The sequence below is a fragment of the Lissotriton vulgaris genome, chromosome 12 (assembly GCF_964263255.1).
Source record: "Lissotriton vulgaris chromosome 12, aLisVul1.2, whole genome shotgun sequence".
NCBI classification, from domain to species: domain Eukaryota; kingdom Metazoa; phylum Chordata; class Amphibia; order Caudata; family Salamandridae; genus Lissotriton; species Lissotriton vulgaris.
In genome coordinates, this window is record NC_141700.1 from 39,200,274 (window position 1) to 39,220,323 (window position 20,050).

General features: G+C 49.5%; 1 protein-coding gene across 13 annotated transcripts in view; it reads left to right on the forward strand.

Moving 5' to 3' along the window:
* The window catches only part of MYO9B (myosin IXB), a 384,903-nt gene that overhangs the window by 341,664 nt on the left and 23,189 nt on the right, over nucleotides 1-20,050 (forward strand). For all 13 annotated transcript variants that reach the window (XM_086946942.1, XM_086946951.1, XM_086946943.1 and 10 more), the window contains 3 exons: nucleotides 10,982-11,080; nucleotides 11,852-12,028; nucleotides 12,580-12,621. In XM_086946942.1, the coding sequence (XP_086803068.1) occupies nucleotides 10,982-11,080; nucleotides 11,852-12,028; nucleotides 12,580-12,621 (318 nt within the window). The remainder of the gene's footprint in view (nucleotides 1-10,981; nucleotides 11,081-11,851; nucleotides 12,029-12,579; nucleotides 12,622-20,050) is intronic.

A 20,050-nucleotide genomic window follows, 5' to 3' on the forward strand; every position in this document is an offset into this window, starting at 1 on the left:
TGATAAATGACAAAATGGCTCAGGCCTATAGGGACACTTGTGCCAGTGTCACCATGGTGACACCTAACTTTGTGGACCCTGGACAGATCATGCCAGGTACAGATTTCCTGGTGACCAATGCCAGCAACGTCACTACCAGTCATAGTATGGCGATTGTTGCTTTCTCCTGGGGAGGGGTAAATGGCCAAAAGAAGGTTGTAGTTAGTGCAGACCTCCCAGTGGATTGTTTGTTGGGCAATGATTTGGAGTCATCACAGTGGTCAGAAGAGAAGCAGAGGACTCACATGGAGATGTTAGGCTTGCCAGCACATGTGCTTGCTGTGACTAGGTCACAGGCCAGAAGATGCCCCACTGAACAGGTGCTGGATCCTGGAACAATGGACCAGACACCTTCCAAGAAGAAGAGCAGTAGGGTTAAGGCATTGCCTTCCCCCTTGCCCCAGGTTGAGGATCAAGTCTCAGAGGAGGCTGACCTACAGGAACTGAGGGAAACTGAGCCTAAAGAATTTGAACTTGATCTAGTTGAATTTCCGGGCTCAGGGGGACCCTCAAGAGAAGACCTGGGGAAGGAACAGTTAGACTGCCCTTCCCTTGAACCCCTCAGACAGCAGGCTGCTGCTGAGGCTGCTGGGAACGCCACAGGTACCCACAAGGTATACTGGGATGATGGACTCCTGTATACTGAGGCAAGAGACCCCAAGCCTGGTGCAACCAGGAGGCTGGTTATCCCCTTGTCTCAGAGAGGTTTCCTTCTTACCTTGGCCCATGAGATTCCCTTAGCAGGACACTTAGGCCAGACAAAGACTTGGGACAGACTTGTCTCACACTTTCACTGGCCTCACATGAATGGAGATACCAGGGAGTTTTGTCGCTCCTGTGTCACTTGCCAAGCCAGTGGTAAGTCAGGTGGCACAACAAAGGCCCCCCTTATACCAATGCCTGTGGTGGGGGTGCCCTTTGAAAGAGTGGGGATTGACATTGTTGGTCCAATGGAACCCCAGACAGCATCAGGGCACAAGTTTATACTGGTGGTAGTGGATCATGCCACCAGGTATCCTGAAGCTATTCCACTTAGGACCCCTTCAGCACCTGTAGTGGCAAGAGCCCTAGTTGGAGTGTTCTCCAGAGTGGGCTTCCCTAAGGAGGTTGTCTCTGACAGAAGTGCAAACTTCATGTCAAGCTACTTAACTGCTATGTGGAAGGAATGTGGTGTCAACTACAAGTTCACTACACCCTATCATCCACAATGCAATGGGCTTGTTGAAAGGTTCAACAGGACCCTAAAAGGGATGATTCATGGACTACCTGAAAAGCTCAGGCGTAGATGGGATGTCCTGATTCCCTGCCTTTTGTTTGCTTACAGAGAGGTCCCACAGAAGGGGGTTGGCTTCAGCCCTTTTGAACTTCTGTATGGGCATCCTGTGAGAGGACCCCTGTGTTTGGTTAAGGAAGGATGGGAGAGACCTCTCAAAAAGCCTGCAACCAGCATAGTGGACTATGTACTTGGTCTCCGCTCCAGGATGGCTGAGTATATGGAAAAGGCATCTGAAAACCTTAAGGCCAGCCAAGAACTCCAAAAAGCTTGGCATGACCAAAAGGCTGTCCTGACTGTGTATCAGCCTGGACAGAAGGTGTGGGTGTTGGAGCCAGTGGCCCCAGCAGCACTCAAAGACAAATGGTCTGGGCCCCACACAATCCTTGAGCAAAAGGGAGAGGTCACCTACCTGGTGGACCTTGGAACTCCCAGGAGCCCCCACAGGGTGCTCCATGTAAACAGGCTCAAAGCATATGTCGACAGGAAGGACATGAGCTTGCTCATGGCCATAGATGAGGGACAGGAGGAAGAGTGACCCTCTCCCAGACCTGCTCACTCAGAATCCTGATGATGGATCAGTAGATGGTGTTGTCTTTTGTGGCAGCCTCTCTGAACATCAACAGAAGGATTGCAAACAAGTTCTTCAATCCTTCAGGCATATGTTCTCTCTAACACCCAGTCAAACCAATTGGTGTACCCATGAGGTTGACACTGGTGACAGCTTGCCAGTTAAGAGTAAAATCTACAGGCAGCCTGATCATGTTAGAGACTGCATCACAACAGAAGTGCAGAAAATGTTGGAGTTGGGAGTCATTGAACCCTCAGATAGCCCTTGGGCTAGTCCAGTAGTTCTAGTGCCAAAGCCTCACACCCAGGGTGGTAAGAAAGAGATGAGGTTTTGCGTAGACTACAGAGGTCTCAATGCACTCACTAAGACTGATGCCTACCCAATACCAAGGGCAGATGAACGTATAGATAGATTGGCTTCTGCCAACTACTTAAGTACATTTGACCTGACAGCTGGGTATTGGCAAATCAGGTTAGCTGAGGATGCCAAGCCCACGACAGCATTTTCTACCCCTGGTGGGCATTATCAATTTGTGGTAATGCCCTTTGGTTTGAAAAATGCACCTGCCACCTTCCAAAGGCTGGTGAATCATGTTCTCACTGGGCTGGATGACTTATGTGCAGCATATCTGGATGATATAGCTGTCTTTAGCTCCACCTGGGAGGATCACCTGGTCCACCTGAGGAAAGTGTTAGAGGCACTGCAAGCAACAGGTCTCACTATCAAGGCCACTAAGTGCCAGATAGGACAGACACAGGTTGTATACTTGGGCCACCTTGTAGGTGGAGGCCAAGTTCAGCCACTGGAGAGCAAGATACAGTCAATCAGGGACTGGGCTCCTCCAACCACCCAGACTCAGGTTCGAGCTTTCTTGGGCCTGACTGGTTACTACAGAAAGTTTGTCAGGAATTATGGATCAATTGTGACTCCACTTAATGAACTGACAAGTAAAAAGATGCCAAAGGAAGTTCAGTGGACAGCAGGCTGTCAAAAAGCATTCGATGACCTAAAGCAGGCCATGTCCACAGCACCTATCCTCAAGAGTCCAGACTATTCCAAACCATTCATTGTCCAAACAGATGCTTCTGAGTTGGGTGTGGGAGCTGTTCTATCTCAACTGAATTTTGATGGTCATGACCAGCCCATTGCTTTTATAAGCAGAAGGCTGACCCCCAGAGAGAAAAATTGGTCAGCTATTGAGAGGGAGGCCTTTGCTGTGGTTTGGGCCCTGAAGAAACTGAGGCCATACTTGTTTGGCGCTCATTTCAAAATTCAGACCGACCATAAGCCCCTCTTATGGCTAAATCAGATGAAGGGTGAAAACCCCAAACTGCTTAGGTGGTCCATTTCCCTACAGGGGATGGATTTTACAGTGGAGCATAGACCTGGCACTGATCATGGCAATGCAGATGGGCTCTCCAGGTATTTCCACTTAGAGCAAGAAGACTCACCTGGTCAAGGTTAGTTTATTGTCCCAAAGTTTGGGGGGGGGGGGTCATGTAGGAGAGTAGGGTCTGCAATCCTATGATCACCCAGATTTTTTGCTTTTGTTTCACTGGTTTACGACTTTCTCTGGCTGTGGGCCTGCTAATCAGACCCACAGCCTGGCTGTTCCCTCACTAAATTGACATGTGTACCTTAGGTGCATTATCCAATTGGTACTGGGCCACCTTATCAGACCCTGTAACTCAGGGCATAGGTGTACCCAGGGCCTACCAGGGGCTGAAGCATGTATTATGCCACCCCTGGATGGCCATCTAAATCTGACACAACTGGTTGCACAACAGCTGGGGCAAGGTGGTGTAATCACCCTTTGCTTTAGATATAGTATCCCTATATCTAACCCTAAAAATGGACACACAGATTCCTATCAGTCACTCCTATGGCAGGCCTTGACAATCCTGAAGGCAGAGTGCTTGGAATCGTGTGAGATGGTGCTCTGGCATGAGCTGAGCCTGTTTGCAGCTTGCAGAACCAAGTCCTAATAGCTGTTCCATGATAACGCATACCATCTATTCTTAAGTGCATTATAATCCTCGCGGTTAAATGCTATCTCTGGTATCGCTTTATCAAAACATGTCGAGTAAGGTGTCATACGAATTGATATACTAACCCCTCGCCAATTCTGGCGACGGGGTTAGCATTCCACCCTTCTAGAGGGACACGACATGTAACTGTGAACCCCGGTTAAAGTTAACTCAAGCCTCAGCATCACAAAATGGATGCTGCCACCACAGACACGAGTCTGACCCCCTGCAGCTGGGAGTCCTTCCAGCGAGGGGAGCTTGGACAAAGGGTTTCCTGTCAGGGGCGGTGCTAGCACCATCCCAGACAGGGTTTTGTGTATCCTGGGTAGGCAGGGCTTTACAGGAAGGTGACTGCAAGTGGCACCCCGGTGCTCACTATGCATCTGCCGGCTAGAACCAGTTCCAGGGGCACACCAGCCCCTGGCCTGGGGAAAGTCTGGCATAGGAGAGGGGTGTAACCACCCCTCTTCCTGGTCCCACCCCTAGGGCAGGACCTAGTCTCTTACCCACCCCTTTCTTTAGGATAAAGGCAGGAGCGGGGACCCTTCCAAATTAGATCATCTTTGAATCAAGAAACTACTTTCCACGAAAGGAACTCTCGACTTCTTCTTAAGATTTCTCCCTTGTGACTAAGGAGTAGTCACCCTGCATCCGCAGGCACCATCTAAGAACTCTGCGGTTTGCTGCACGTCCTTCCTCCGGAATCGGACCGCCCAGCACGACGAGACCCGGCTTCCCTGGCACCTCTGACCTCTACCTACCTCTACAGCTAAGCTGAGAACCGTAGGAGCGACGAGACCTCGAGGGACCGGCCATCATCAGAACTGCACGACTTCTTATCCAGTACGACCGCCGAGGGATCCTCTGGTGAGTGCTTTGGGGTCCGAGAAGCCCCGACCCTGAGCAGCTCCAGCACCGAAGTCCAGCCCCCCAGCATCCACGAGATCTGCGTGGGGCCCTTCTGCTTTTTGCTGCTCACCGCGTTGTCTGGCTACTAGCCCGCTGGCTTGTGGCCTTCCCGACGACGACCACACTGCTGGTCTGGTTGCTCCAGACTGGCCCTTGCTCCCTTCCAAAAGAGGAGCACCCCGGACCCTCCTGGTACACTCCAGACGCCATTTTAGGTCCACCGCGTGGGCTTGAATTTGCCAAGACTTGTTGCCCCAATCCTGGGTCCAGCGATGTCAACAGCATCAACCATCGTGGGACAGCTAGCACCTCCATCCTGGTCGCTGACGACGCCTCCTGGTCCGTGAGACTGCAGAGCCCAGCGTCGCTCACTTAACTGGTCGAGGTGACTTCGCCCGGTGCCATCCTGGTGCCCACACAATCACTGGCTAGTGATTAAGAACTTGGTCCCCTCTGCTTTCAGGTGTCATCCATCTTCGATCCAGGCTTGGATCCATCAAACAATCTTCACTGGTCGCCTGCCAGCAACTTCTTTCTTCAGGCTCCTGGTTCGTCAACGAGGATTCCCCGACGTCTTTTCAGACCTATGCAGCTGCAGCCCCTGGGCTAGGTAACTTCGGCATTTTGGTGCCCCAGCATAGCCTCACTATCCAAGGGTCCAGATCCACTTTCGTTTTCAACCTACCTAGTCGGGTTCGCCCGAGAACACTAACTTTGCTTTTACTAGCCTCCATAGACTTTGTCCCGCATCCCGCGTGAGAGTGCACACTCTGCACCCGAGTCCCCTAGGCCTCCTACTAGTAATCTGAAGGTTCAGTAAAGTAGTCCTAGCGATTCCAAAGCCTATTAGTCCAGTACTTACCTGCTAGTAATTTCGCATTCCACTTTCATAGTATATGTTTTTTCGTGCCCCTCGGGCATTTGTGTAAATTGTGCAACTTAAAGTATTTTCGTAAGAGTTTTGTTGTGTGCTTAGTACCCTGTCCTCATAAAGAGTACAGGGCTGTTGGGATCTAAATAAATACACTGTTTATTTTCATAACACTTTTGTGGTGTCCTTTCACTTGGTGTTCAAGGGGTATATGCGATGGTATAACAGCTGGCTTAACACGCCCTCTAGAGTTTAGCCCGAAGACTGCTCGTATCCACGCTACTAGGATAGCTGGTCTATAAGGTTGACTTACAACCAATCACCATAAGGGTTGTTTGGACTGATACATAGTGATCACTAGAATAGTGAACACTGAATATCAGGCCAACTTCTCACACAGAGGTCCAATTTACTTTCCATGCAACTTGATAAAATGGTCTAGCCAATTGGTGTTCTGCAGCAGCTGGGGCATGCCCCCCCCCAACATAACAGCTGCCTCCGTGTTCCACCCCCTGGCATTTCTTGCACCCCACAGAACACAGGAAATGAACTAAAACCAACCAGTAATCTTCTCTTTAATCGGTCCAGCAAAATTATACCTGTTGCTGTGCTTCTATGGACAAGTTTGGGGTGTGAATGGCACAGGACGAGCTTGGCAGAACAAGAAAACACATGCACTCCCATGGTGTGTTCTACGAGAAAGAAAACAGAAGCTCTGTGATGTAAGCCATGGCATACCTCACGGCATCCAATCAAAAGCATAGTAAAGATGCTATCCTCCAGTAGTAGAAGAAGAAACACAAGAAAAGTAAGGGAAACCACCAAATAAGCGAGTAAAGGAGATTGACAGGAAAGCGAGCCAATTATAAACAATGGGCTGACCCAGCAGTTACTGTTAGGTATTGGTATTTTCCAGTAGATCTTAGACAACACACCAACTAAAACTGTAGGCAAGCCAACAATTGGATTTTCCCTTTGTATGAGCTCATCTTCCTTGCTGTTATAATGCTGATGGGAATGCAGAAGCTGAGCTCTGTTAATGTGTTTTTTAGGTCTCGCCTGTCGATGCGCATGCGCATCGAGCTTGCGAGACTATGGGGGCTTAAACACTCTTTAACCAACTTGCAAGGAATCGTGGCGATTCCTTGCAGTGCCCGTGAAATTTAAGCTCAATGCGCATGCGCATTGAGCTTAAAAGCGCGTGCACATGCCCCCAGCCGCCTGCCTTGCCCACTCTCTCTCTCACAGCCTCCCCCAGCTCCGCCCCCTCACTTCTTGGTTGCACGGCCGCTAGGCCGTGCCTCCCCTACTCTCCTCCCCCCTCCTACTCTCCTCCCCCTCCTCCTCCTACTCTCCTCCCTTGCCTGCCGTGTCGCACCTCTCCCCGCTCCGCCCCCTCCCCTGCCCGCCGTGTCGCAGAACACAGAAGCTTGCCTCTTAATTCACTTGTTTGCTTGAAACATCTGCTATCTCAGCTTTGTAAAACACAAAAAGCACCATTTCCTGAAATCTGCGGCGACAGTTGATGAAAAACCGGGCAGATCCGGGACGCTTGACCACCCTAAAATATACTTCAGTGTAATAACCTGCCCTGGAAACATTCCAAACTGCGCACAAAAAAGTTGCAGCAAACTAATTTCGTTAAGCTCGTGACACACTCCCTAGCCACTCGAGCTCTTCCTCTTTCGAGAACCCAGAGGTGCAGCTTTTGAGAACGAAAGGCCTGGAGTGAACATGCACACGGTGAAGCATAGCTGCGCATGCGCGGATGCTACCATTACCACCCACGTGATAGCCGAAAAAGAGCATCCACCTGTGTATAAAATAACAAATTATGTGGCACCATTCTCCGGCACAGTGAAAAGAATGAAGCCAAGTGATTCGTTACGGCAGGGCTCCGGCCCGAAGCTTAGACAGTTTTATGAGTGCCACTTTGGTGTCGCCCGCAAGCATCACTCTTTTCTCACAGACTGGCAGCGCACCGCGCGACGTCGCCCCGCACTGTCTATGACGTCACTGTTCTCGAGCGCAAATCGTAATCGCATTGACATTCCAAACACTCACAGGAGTAACCCCGACCGAAGCGCGCGCGCCCCCTCCTCCTCGCGCCTTCCGCAACCCCCTCCCTCTGCCGGGCCCGCCCCCCTCTTTCCGCCATGCGCAGCCACTCCCCTTCTTCTGTGCCTGTTTCCCGCTCTTTTTTCTAACCGCCCTCGCTGCTCACTTAGGCAAATCATGGCAACATCCATCAAACGGTGGTTAAGCAACCTCTCGACCACCTCCATCAGAAAGACCCGCAAGGCCGAACTCTGCGTGACTCCATCTGGGCACCTTAGACCAATTGCAACTGGCCCGGATAAAACGCAGTCCGCGCCTGTGTTTTCAGAGAAAGAGTTGAGTGAACTATTCCCGTGCACATGCCCCCAGCCGCCTGCCTTGCCCACTCTCTCTCTCACAGCCTCCCCCAGCTCCGCCCCCTCATTTCTTGGTTGCACGGCCGCTAGGCCGTGCCTCCCCTACTCTCCTCCCCCCTCCTCCTCCTACTCTCCTCCCCCCTCCTCCTCCTACTCTCCTCCCCTGCCTGCCGTGTCGCACCTCTCCCCGCTCCGCCCCCTCCCCTGCCCGCCGTGTCGCATTTCTCCTCCCCCCTCCCCTTCTCTACCTTCCCTCCGTCTTGTCTCTTTTGGCCCCCCTCCTCCTCCTACTTTCCTCCCCACTCTCTCTCTCACAGCCTCCCCCAGCTCCGCCCCCTCACTCTTGGTTGCACGGCCGCTAGGCCCTGCCTCCCCTACTCTCCTCCCCCCTCCTCCTCTCCTCCCCCCTCCTCCCCCCTCCTCCTCCTACTCTCCTCCCCCCTCCTCCTCCTACTCTCCTCCCCACTCTCTCTCTCCCAGCACAACCTTTTTTACTTTTGTCTACCTGTGATAACGCACGTCTGTGTCTGTCTGATTTTTTCTCAATAACTAGGAAGATAAACCTGCGTTAAATGAACAATTTGCTGAGTTCCACGTTTTGGGGTGTGCAGGATGTTAGCTAGTATTTTTTAACACACCGGTGTGCACTGTGGAGAGTCTTCCGTGACGATATCGGTCATGGGCGCTCATGTGGTTAAAGATGGCGATAGGCAGTGTGAGTGAGCAAAGAGCTGCTTCTGTGCGTGTTTTCAGCCGGCAGTAAGCATCTTTGTGAGACTGCTCTGCAGTTGTTGCTTTCCCAATCGGCATTGTGTTTCCCTTAATGGCCAATTAATTTCAAATGTTGCTGCTTGCAAATGATGCGTGTGAGAGACCCCTCTGGGGGCCTCTTATGTTCGTCATAACTTCCTAGTGGGACCGCCGTTGTCGGCCAAGACTTTTGGCGGGGCTGTGAAAGCGAAGACAGCGGAAAACGAGCCATTCTGATTACGTGCAGCACGTCCTCCAACTCAGCACGATCACAAGCAAAACCTCTCCCTGCTCCTGTCCAGTGCTAAGGACGTGCCTTTTATGGGCTATGAGACTATATCTTGGACGGGCTTTGTGCTTTGACCTTCTCTTGTATTCGTCACTCTCTTGTAACCAACCCTCTATCATTCAAATAGGTTAGTATTTCCCACCACTTTCTTCCAAACATCCTCTAGGAGGCAGGATACAAACGGTTAATGTTGCCTGCATAGATTTTAATACGTGAGGAAAGTCTAACACGGCGCCCGATTATTGCCCTTCATATGTTCCCCGACTTTTTTTCTTCATTTCCTCATGTTTGTCAGTTCGCAGTTTTCCCTGCAAAATGACATTATTATTTCTCAGTGCAAGTTGGCACTGAAAGTGGTTGAACTTCTTTCTCGCAATTTTATTTCAACACCACTTGATGGATGTTGGAGATCTTTATTTTCTCACGACATTTTAAAAAGGAAGCAAAAGTCCTGATTTTAATTTGAAAACACAAATGTAAAAAACTCTGCTAACTCCAGATAGCAATTATGCATTCGCAAGTATTACGAAAAGTTTACTAGAGAGACATTTTGGTTTTGCACATCCCTTATTCAATGCATGACTACTGCAATCAAGTCTAAAGCCAGTTTCTGAGCTGTCATTGAAATTGAAATAGTCAACTGTTCCAGAAACTAAAGCATGTCGTTGAGTGTGTAACATCCATGTCATTCAATACAACAGCCATGCTCTAGATCAGAAGCTTTTCATCCAAACACCTCCCTTGATCTAAACCAATACAATGAGCTAACAGATCACTAACTTATAGGTGGAGTGGGAAAAATAAAATATCAAGGAAGCAAACCTGTATTACGCCTTGAAAATGGAGCAACACCCTTCTACACATAATGCTTGCACCTTCATATCTATAATTAAAAAAAATCTGAATACATCTTTCTTGAACATTTTCAAAAAATATTTCATCCATTATCCATGATTAAAAGAGCACCAATTTGCCACCTCGGAATCCACTTAGATTACATTTACCTTTCTTCTGCTATCATCTGTATTATGCACAAAGTCATATCACCTCTTCCCCAAGTTCTGCATACGTTCATTTTTAGGCCTCGCGTAAGGCCTCACGTACCGACAGCTCATGTATGCTCATGTATCCCGCTTTCACCACATCCACAACCACCACCACCACATCCACTACCACTTTCACCACAACCACATCCACCACATCACCACCACATCCATCACCTCCACCACCACCACATCCACCCCCACATCCACCATCACCACCACCACCACATCCACCACCACATCCACCACCACCATATCCCCCAGATCCACCACCACCACATCTATATGTGTGTGGCTCTGTGTGTGTTTAGGTGCAAATGCAATGTTCTTGGATTTTCGTCACAATAAAATACACTGAACATAATCTTCACAAAAGTTATTTACAAACGTTTAAGCTATTGCCATTATAAATTACAATAACTTTTATTTAAGTATTAATTATTTACAAAATTAAAAGCCATTGTTATTTGTAATATCAATACATCTAAGTCACGTAAATACAACACACATTGCATTACAAATGCTATAGGTGTCACATTTGCGAAAGTTAAAACTATTGACATTGTAACTGACAAAGCTATTAATTTTGCTACTTTCAAAACCAACACATAAATAAAAAAGTGTCATTTACAATATCAATAGCTCAAACTTTCCTAATGCGAGACCTATTGCATTTCCAATGCTTGTTTTTTATATGTTCGGTCGCTTGTTTGGAATAGCTCTGATTTCAGGTATGTGACTGTCCATACTGGTGCCTGGCGTGGTGTGGTGATCTATTTCCTTTTCTCTTTACAGATCAATGATTTGAGTTCTCTAAAGTCTGGGATAGAATGTTTGTTTCTTGAAGCAACCGAAAAGTTTAGAAGATTCATCAAGACAATGTATTCTACTCCAGTAAGTAGTTGCCTTCCTTTCAGAGGAGAACTTACACATCTGTGATTCATAACCTATTAGGCATAGCTATATCATGTCTAATGTTTGTAAACTGATACAGTGGTGGTAGTCTTGCTCACTACGTGTCTGCACATTTGAAATGCCGATTTAGTGCTCATTGCATGAAAATAAACAGTGTTATTGTTTATTATTTGCGTTGTTGGGAAACCTGACCCTATGCTTGAACTTACATTGTAAATAGTTGTGTTAAGGTGATCCCTGTTCTAGTGGATAGGTTTAGTAACTTGCATCAATGATAGCTGGTTCTCATCCCAGCTCCCTGTCTTCTGAAATATCATACACATTTCTTGTCCTTGTATCTAAGTTCACTTACCGAAAATTGGGAGCTCTTAGAAGGAAGTTAAATGCATTCATTATGCGCTGTAAAAATATTTAGAAATCATAACGTTTCACCATTTCATTAAATATTGCGAACGTTAATAATTCTGGTTGAAACCTACAAACATAAGTTGGCAGCTGTGTGAAATAAGCTCTTGTCCTCCACCATGTGTGAATGTCTTATGATTGTTCATGCTTCTCTTGTACTTTTGAAAAGTGTGTGGCAAATATAAAAATGAATCTCCTCATGAGTTCCTTGACTTTCCTACACAGTAGAACAAGATTGTCCTCTTAGCTGCAAGTCACCCTGCTGCCGTTGCTCAAGTTCTGTGAGGAATTGCTTATGATTGTTGCTGAAGCGATACTTCTCTGTAAATTACCGTTTTTTCCCAGAATGGGCACATTCACGCTGGTTATGGAGATCTGATGGAGCGGTACCGGTTCCTGGTGGCCAGTCTGGCAAAAAAGCAGGAGGAAAAGGATGTGAACCTTGTTCTGAATCTCTTCCAGTCATTTCTCGATGAGTTCACCAAAGGCTATTCCCGGAAAGATGACTCAGAGGTCCAAAAGGTAAACAATTCCAAGTTGTCTGTGGAGTGAAGCTTGACTGGGTAGACCATAGCATGATTACGGTCTGTTAATGTTTAAGAAAGTTGTTTGTAGAGCAGAACTTTAATACCTTTGATGCCTGCATGCAACGGAAGTGAAGTGGGACCAGTGTTGAGACAACCATCCTCCTTCAAATGAACTACTCAGTGGCTGTCCGATGTTACGTTTGGGTCACTTACTTCCTCAGTTAGACCCGTATCTTTGTCGTAGTGGGGAAAAATGTGAGCCAGTAGGATCAAATTACCTGAAGAAAGCTGCTAGCTAGCCAGTCAAGGAGGATCGATTTTGCATGGTGTAGCCGGTCTTCCATCTAGGAAAGAGAAATGGTTGATATTTTATTCACAGTGGAGGTAGCATTTTATAACGCTTGAAGCATGTCTCTGGATGTTGAAGTTTTTATGTTACCTATAACTCTGCTAGCTATAACATGTGAGGCAGGAGCTTGGCACATACACTCATTCTTGTGAGGAGGCTAAAGTTACACCTGAGTTATGTGTTTGATCTTTCCACAGCAAAGCAAAGCTCAAAAAAAGAAACGTAAACAGGATCAAGTGGTGAGTATTGTTTTATATCTTCCATCAATTGTAATAGCAAGAGTGTGTGAGGCTCAGGGAGACATTGAATGTGGTACGAAAGTTTACTTCACAGTTCTACGCTTTCACAGTATGCAGGGCTCTAGATCAGGAAGGTTCAGTGTCAGTGTATCACTAAAAGCAAGTGTTGCATCCTTAGAAAAAAGAAATATAGGGATATTGTCCACACAAGGCCCTCTAGTCGTGCGCCTCAAGTGAAAGCCCTAAGATTAAAGGAAAAGGTGTCATTGTGGCATAGCTGTCTGTTGTTACATTATTGGCTCCAACAACTATGTGTTCTCACAGATATAATTGTTTAACAATAAAAAGGTGTGTTCACTAGACTAAACATTGCATCTGATAGAGCCTTCTGGCCACAGATTCCTAACCTTGGAATATTCCCAGGCGCCAGACTGGACCCGGAAATGTTTTGAGCAATCCCCTTGCACCCTGGTATGCGGCATTGTTTGGCTGCGCATGGCATAGTCTGTGCCGAAAATGACATGTACAATACCTATATCAGTGTCACCCTAGTGCACTGACCACAGTGCCTTCTTTTCTGCACCATCAGCATGGATCCAGATCGAGCTTGCCTCCTGTCACTTTTTGACTGACGTTGACGTTGAGTGCCATTTTTCAGAGATGTCCCTGAAGAAACCCAAAGGGTTCAAGCTTTGTGGTGCCTATCATTGACAGATGTCAGTGATGGACCCCCACTTGGTTTATCTGTGGAGTCTGAACCTAGCGTTCTGGCTCCTGAAGTCATAGAGTTTGGTTACATTTACCACCAGACTGTATGAATATTCTAGAAGAAGTAACAAGGCCTACCACCAGAGCTTGCTATGCAGCAAACTGGAAAAGATGTGTTTTCACTGCAATAAGAACAAAATCAATCCTTTAGATGCTTCTATACAAAACATTATCTGTTACCTGTAACATTTACAGCAAATTGGACTAGCTTATACATCTATTTGTTTGCACCTTGCAGTAGTAGCTGTGTATTTGCAGACCAGGCAGCATCCATCACTATTCAGTGTTCCAGTAATCAAAGGTTCGAGGCATGTGGGCTGCTAAATTCATATCTAGTGCACAGATCGCCGCCTCGTGTTGGGTCAGGATGATTGCACCTTGTTGTCCTGGAAGAGTCTTCGAAGTATCACGAGATAGGTGGCTCCTCCCCTGGACTACGGTGCGCATGGGCATCGACTCCATCCCCAGATTGTTTTTTTCCGCCATTGGGTTCGGATGTGATTTCGACGTCTCCTGTTCGGAATCAATAAAACAACTTCTTAAAGGCCAAAAGGCTTTCCTTACTTCGTCGGTATTGTTCGCGTTCGGTCTCGAGTATACTCTGGCTCGTCGAGTCGGATATCGGAGGAGTCGGGTGACTCTTCGGTCATCGAGGCCCTGTCGACGCAGCAAGACCCTGACGATTCTACGATGGAACGGAGTCCGTTCAAGTACTGCCCCGTGTGTGGTTCGAAGTACCCACACATCGACGTGCACCCTGTGTGCAACAAGTGCCTATCGCCGGACCACGACGAGGCCAGCTGTATGGCCTGTTCAAGATTTCGATCGAAGAAGACGATCAAGCTTCGGCGCGTGGCGCGCCTCGAGGCCCAGCGATCGGCCACGGCACCAGTGGACATCTTTGACAGCCCCGACGCAGGCGAGCAAGAACTTCACCTGCAGATTTCACCTCCATCGGCGGAGGTCGAGGCCGACTACGGAGAGGACCAGGACCTCGAGGAAGACGTCGAGGAGGTAGGGAACGACGAAGAACCTTTTGGGGCCGTGGAAGATAGCTCGGAGGATGAGCTATGCCCCGTACAAACTATTACATAGGCTCAGGTCACGGGATCGCCACAAGGCCTTACCCACGACCCTACACCTCGCTCCTCGGCCCCGCCTCCTGGCCCGGCTACGGACACCTCTACGGAGCCGCCATTGCCTAAATCGAAACCGATAGTGAAACCTTCGGGATCGACCAAATCAAAGATGGCCGACGCACCGCCGAAACCGAAGACGCCATTAACGACCTCGTCGCCGGAGCCCTCTAAGCCGAAGAAGGCTGTCGAACAGGCTAAAGTGCCTAAGGTGGTCAAAGAGCCAAGCTCGAAAGCAGTCGTCCAGCACTCGAGTAAGGTGGTCGAGTCGAAGTCGGCCGTCGAGCCGTCTACTGTCAAGCCTACCGCATCTACAGGCAAACCGGCCGTCGAGGCCAAATCGGCGAAGGGCACCGAGCCAAAGTCTGGAGCCACAACGCCAAAGGGAAAGTCTGCCGATCCGAAGCCATCGGCGTCGACGCATGGGGCCGTGGATGGTGGCGGACGCGCAGTTGTCGAGAGTACGTCTGCGCCTCCAGCAAGGAACATGGATTCATCAACGCTCCAGTCTTCCCCTGGGGGTGGATCGAGGTCCTCGGTCGGGTCGACGAGACGTCCGCTTCTTTTACCAAGCAAGTGGCAGACTCCCTCAAACGGATTCGGGAGAAAGAGTTGACGTCGGTGCCAAAGACACCCTCGGTACCTACTCCGGTAGCGCCACCGAAGACCTCCATGCCGCTCCTTTTTACTCTACCACCCAAGGTGGTGCCAAAGGCCTTTGCACCTCGGTCGGTGCCTAAGGACTCAGAAGGGGTGAGGCAAACTCAACTGAGTGGAAGTTTGAGTCGACAACCCTTATTAGAAGAGCAGTCGGAACAGTATATCAACGCCGACACGGGAAAATTAACGCTCTACAAGAGAAAGATTACTTCACAGCCTTTGGAGTCGTTTGTAATCCCTCTGAAAAAGAAAAGGCCAGCGCCAGAGACGCCAGAACTTTTTGAGCACATTCCTCCGCATCCTGGGAGAAGCCCATCGCCTTCACCCACTTGCTCAGATGGAGATCAGGGTGAACAGGACGAGGAGTATACTTTTCCCGAAAACACAGACCCTGATGAGCAACAGGACTCGTGGTTAGCCTCAGGTGATCAGGGGGACCAACAAGCTGTCCATGACCCACAAGCTTTTGGCGCAAAGACTTCTCCAACCGAAGATTCTGCGGCATTCAATGCCTTGATTGAAAGGGCGGCTGCAAACCATAAGGTGGAAATGCATGCTGACCCTGTGGACGTTGACTTTTTATTTGACACTTTCTCTGCTGCCGAGAAAACTGTAAAAACACTTCCAATGCTTAAGGGTGTTCTTAAGCATGCCATAGACAGTTTCAAGGAAACTACAAGGGCACGGGTTGTCAACCCTAGAATAAAGAAAAAATACAGACCGGCACCTGGGGACCCAACTTACATAAGGGGCCAGTTGCCTCTGGATCTTTGGTGGTCTCTAATGCTCGCAAGAGGGCGAACTCACAGACAACGGGTGAAGCTCCTCCCCCGGACAAAGAGTCTAAAGTGCTGGAGGCGTCGGGGAAAAGGGTGGCAGCGCAGGCAGCCAACATCTGGCGCATATCCAACACACAAGCTCTGTTGGCCAGATACGACAGGGCACACTATGACACCTTAGAGCAGCTTTTACCGCACCTTCCAGACGAGTTTAAAGAAGGAGCTGAGATGCTTATCCAGGAAGGCAAGCTCATCTCCAACGCTGCGATTAGATGTGCTCTCGACGTTACGGATACGGCAGCAAGAGCGATAAATACTAGTGTGATGTCTCGGCGTCAAGCATGGCTACGCATCTCAGGGTTCAAGCCAGAGATACAGACTACTATCCTCAACCAGCCCGTTAATCCAGACAGACTATTTGGCCCTGAGGTGGACACCACCCTCGAAAAAATTAAAAAAGATACTACGACGGCTAAATCCATGGGTGCACTTCAGTCTCAGCAATTCAGAGGGAGCACTTTACTACGCTCAGGCACTCGGGGTGTTACCAGAGGACACTTGGCACAACAGGCGCAATTCAGTAAAAGTGGGACGCAGTCCTCGTACCCCAAACAGGGTAGAGGAGGTTACAGAGGAAACAACGCCAAGGGCAGGGGCAGAGGCAACAACAGTTCCCGTTCCTCTGCTGCCAACAAACAGTGACTTCCTGTCACTGCCCCCCGACCATCCAACACCTGTCGGGGGGAGACTCCAACAGTTCCTGCCAGTCTGGAAGTCCATCACCACAGACAGGTGGGTAAGGAAACTTATCCAGTTCGGCTATTGTTTGGAGTTAACGTCCACTCCACCCAACATACCCCCAAGACAACGTCCTATGTCGGCAGAGCACTTGCACTTATTGCAGCAAGAGGTTCTTGTGATGCTGCAAAAAGGCGCAATAGAGCTCGTGCCACTGGAGGAACAAGGCACAGGGATTTACTCCCTGTACTTCTTAATCCCAAAGAAGGACGGCTCACTCAGACCCATTCTGGACCTACGCCCCCTCAACCTGTATATTCTTTCAGAACACTTCCACATGTTAACTCTGCAGCAGGTTCTTCCACTGTTAAACCAGGGAGACTTCCTCGCAACCTTGGACCTCAAGGATGCTTATTTTCACGTACCACTCCATCCATCCCACAAAAAATACCGCCGGTTCACCATTCTAAACCGGCATTACCAGTTCAGGGTCCTACCCTTCGGAGTGACCACTGCTCCCCGAGTGTTCACAAAGTGTCTGGCAACGGTAGCGGCGCACCTCAGGAGACAGAACATACATGTCTACCCTTACCTGGACGACTGGCTCGTTCAAGCCAAGTCGGCACAGCAGTGCGCCGCAGACATGTCCCGCACTATTCACCTGTTTCACAGTCTGGGGTTTTCGCTAAACTATCCAAAGTCGCACCTTCAGCCAGCCCATGTGCGGTAATATTTGGGCGCGACGATAAATACTCTGGCTGCTACAGCTCAGCCGAACCCAGCGAGGATCAACAACATCCAGTCGCTGATACAGAGGTTCAGACCGCAACACTCACTCCCTGCGAGAGTGTTTATGCAGTTGATAGGCATGATGGCCTCCTGCATCTTCATAGTCCCACACGCGAGGTTGCATATGCGTCCTCTCCAGGCATGCTTGGCACACCAGTGGACTCAGGCTCAAGGGCAGTTGAAAGACCTAGTGTTGGTAACTGGTCGGGCATACAACTCTCTGCATTGGTGGACTCCACACAACCTTTGCAAGGGCCGACAGTTCCAGGAGCCTGTGCCACAAATTATCCTGACGACGGACGCATCTCTCCAGGGTTGGGGACCGCATGTCCTCCACTACACAGTGCAGGGGCTATCGAGAAAGCCGTCAACAACCAGCTCGCCGCCTTCCTCGAAAGCAACAAATCCCTCGACTCTTCACAGTCCGGCTTCCGAGCCAAACACAGCACGGAGACCGCTCTCATCGCAGCTACAGACGACATTCGAACTCTACTAGACAACGGAGACACAGTCGCCCTCATCCTCCTCGACCTCTCCGCAGCCTTCGACACAGTCTGCCATAGCACTCTCCTACAGCGCCTCAATAACACCGGGATCCAAGGAAAAGCTCTGGAATGGATCACCTCATTCCTCACCGGAAGAACCCAGAGAGTCCGCCTCCCACCATTCAAGTCCGAGGCCACTGAAGTCATCTGCGGCGTACCCCAAGGTTCCTCACTCAGCCCCACCCTCTTCAACGTATACATGAGCCCCCTCGCTACCATCGCTCGCCAACACAACCTCAACCTCAACATCATCTCCTACGCAGACGACACCCAACTGATCCTATCACTCACCAAAGACCCCAACACCGCCAAAACCAACCTACATGAAGGCATGAAAGAAGTAGCAGAGTGGATGAAGCACAGCCGTCTGAAACTGAACTCAGACAAAACAGAAGTCCTTATCTTAGGCACCTCCCCCTCCGCTTGGGACGACTCTTGGTGGCCAGAGGCCCTTGGAAAAGCACCCATCCCGACGGACCACGCACAAAACCTGGGCATCATCCTGGACTCCTCTCTCTCGATGAACAGACAAGTCAACGCAGTCTCATCTTCATGTTTCAACATCCTCTGCATGCTCAAAAAAACATTTCGCTGGATCCCCACCGAAACTAGAAAGACAGTCACCCATGCACTGGTTACAAGTCGCCTGGACTACGGAAACACCCTATACGCCGGTATCACCGCAAAACTCCAGAAAAAACTCCAACGCATCCAGAACGCATCAGCCAGACTCATACTAGACATCCCACGCAAAGACCATATCTCTAGCCACCTGAAAAACCTCCACTGGCTCCCCGTCAATAAGAGGATTACTTTCCGACTCCTAACCCACGCTCACAAAGCACTCTACGAACCTGGACCCGAATGCCTCAACACACGACTTTCCTTCTACACCCCCCCTCGCCAGCTACGATCTTCCAACCAAGCCCTTGCTACCATCCCTCGCATCAATAAAACCACCATGGGAGGTAGATCCTTCTCCTACCTCGCAGCTAAAACCTGGAACTCACTCCCCATCCACCTACGTCTCACACAGAACCACCTAGCATTCAGAAAGCAACTTAAAACCTGGTTATTCGACAAGTAACTCCCTTCCCCTCCTCAAGCGCCTTGAGACCCTCTGGGTATGTAGTGCGCTATATAAATTTCTACTTGACTTGACTTGACTCTCCACAGTTGTCTCATCTGGCTCAGGGCATGTGGAAGTGGGCCATTCAGAGGAACATCTTCCTCATGGCAGAACACCTCCCGGGCGTGGACAATCAGATGGCGGATCTGCTCAGCAGGTACAGCCACCAAATGCACGAGTGGGAGTTACATCCATCAGTACTCCACCCGTACTTCCAGCAGTGGGTTCATACAGAGATAGACCTGTTTGCCACATGGGAGAACGCAAAATGCCCAAGCTTCGCCGCCAGGTTCCCACACCCACAGTCGCAGGGCAATGCGATATGGATGAACTGGTCAGGCAAATTTGCGTACGCTTTTCCCCCAGCACCTCTCATACCGCTGGTGGCACGAAAGCTGCTGCAACACTCGATGACACTCATCCTGGTTGCTCCAACGTGGGCACGCCAGCCATGGTACACCACGTTTCTGGAACTCTCCGTGGTACCGCATCAAAGGCTGCGCCTCACACCCAGGCTCTTGACGCCGAACCATGGCGACATTCAGCACCCAGATCCGCAACAGCTGAACCTGGCGATCTGGCTCCTGAGGTCTTAGAGTTTGGCTACCTGGATTTGCCCCCGGAATGCATGGACATCATCCGGGAGGCAAGAAGGCCCACTACCAGAGCTTGCCATGCAGCAAAATGGAAGCGGTTTGTCATTTACTGTACAGAACATCATATCAACCCGCTAGATGCATCCATTCCTAATATCATCTGCTATTTGTTACATCTTTACAAATGTAATCTGGCGTATGCTTCCATTCGGATACACTTATCCGCCATAGCGGCTTATCTCCAAAACAGGCAGCACCTCTCGGTTTTCAGGGTGCCTGCCATCAAAGC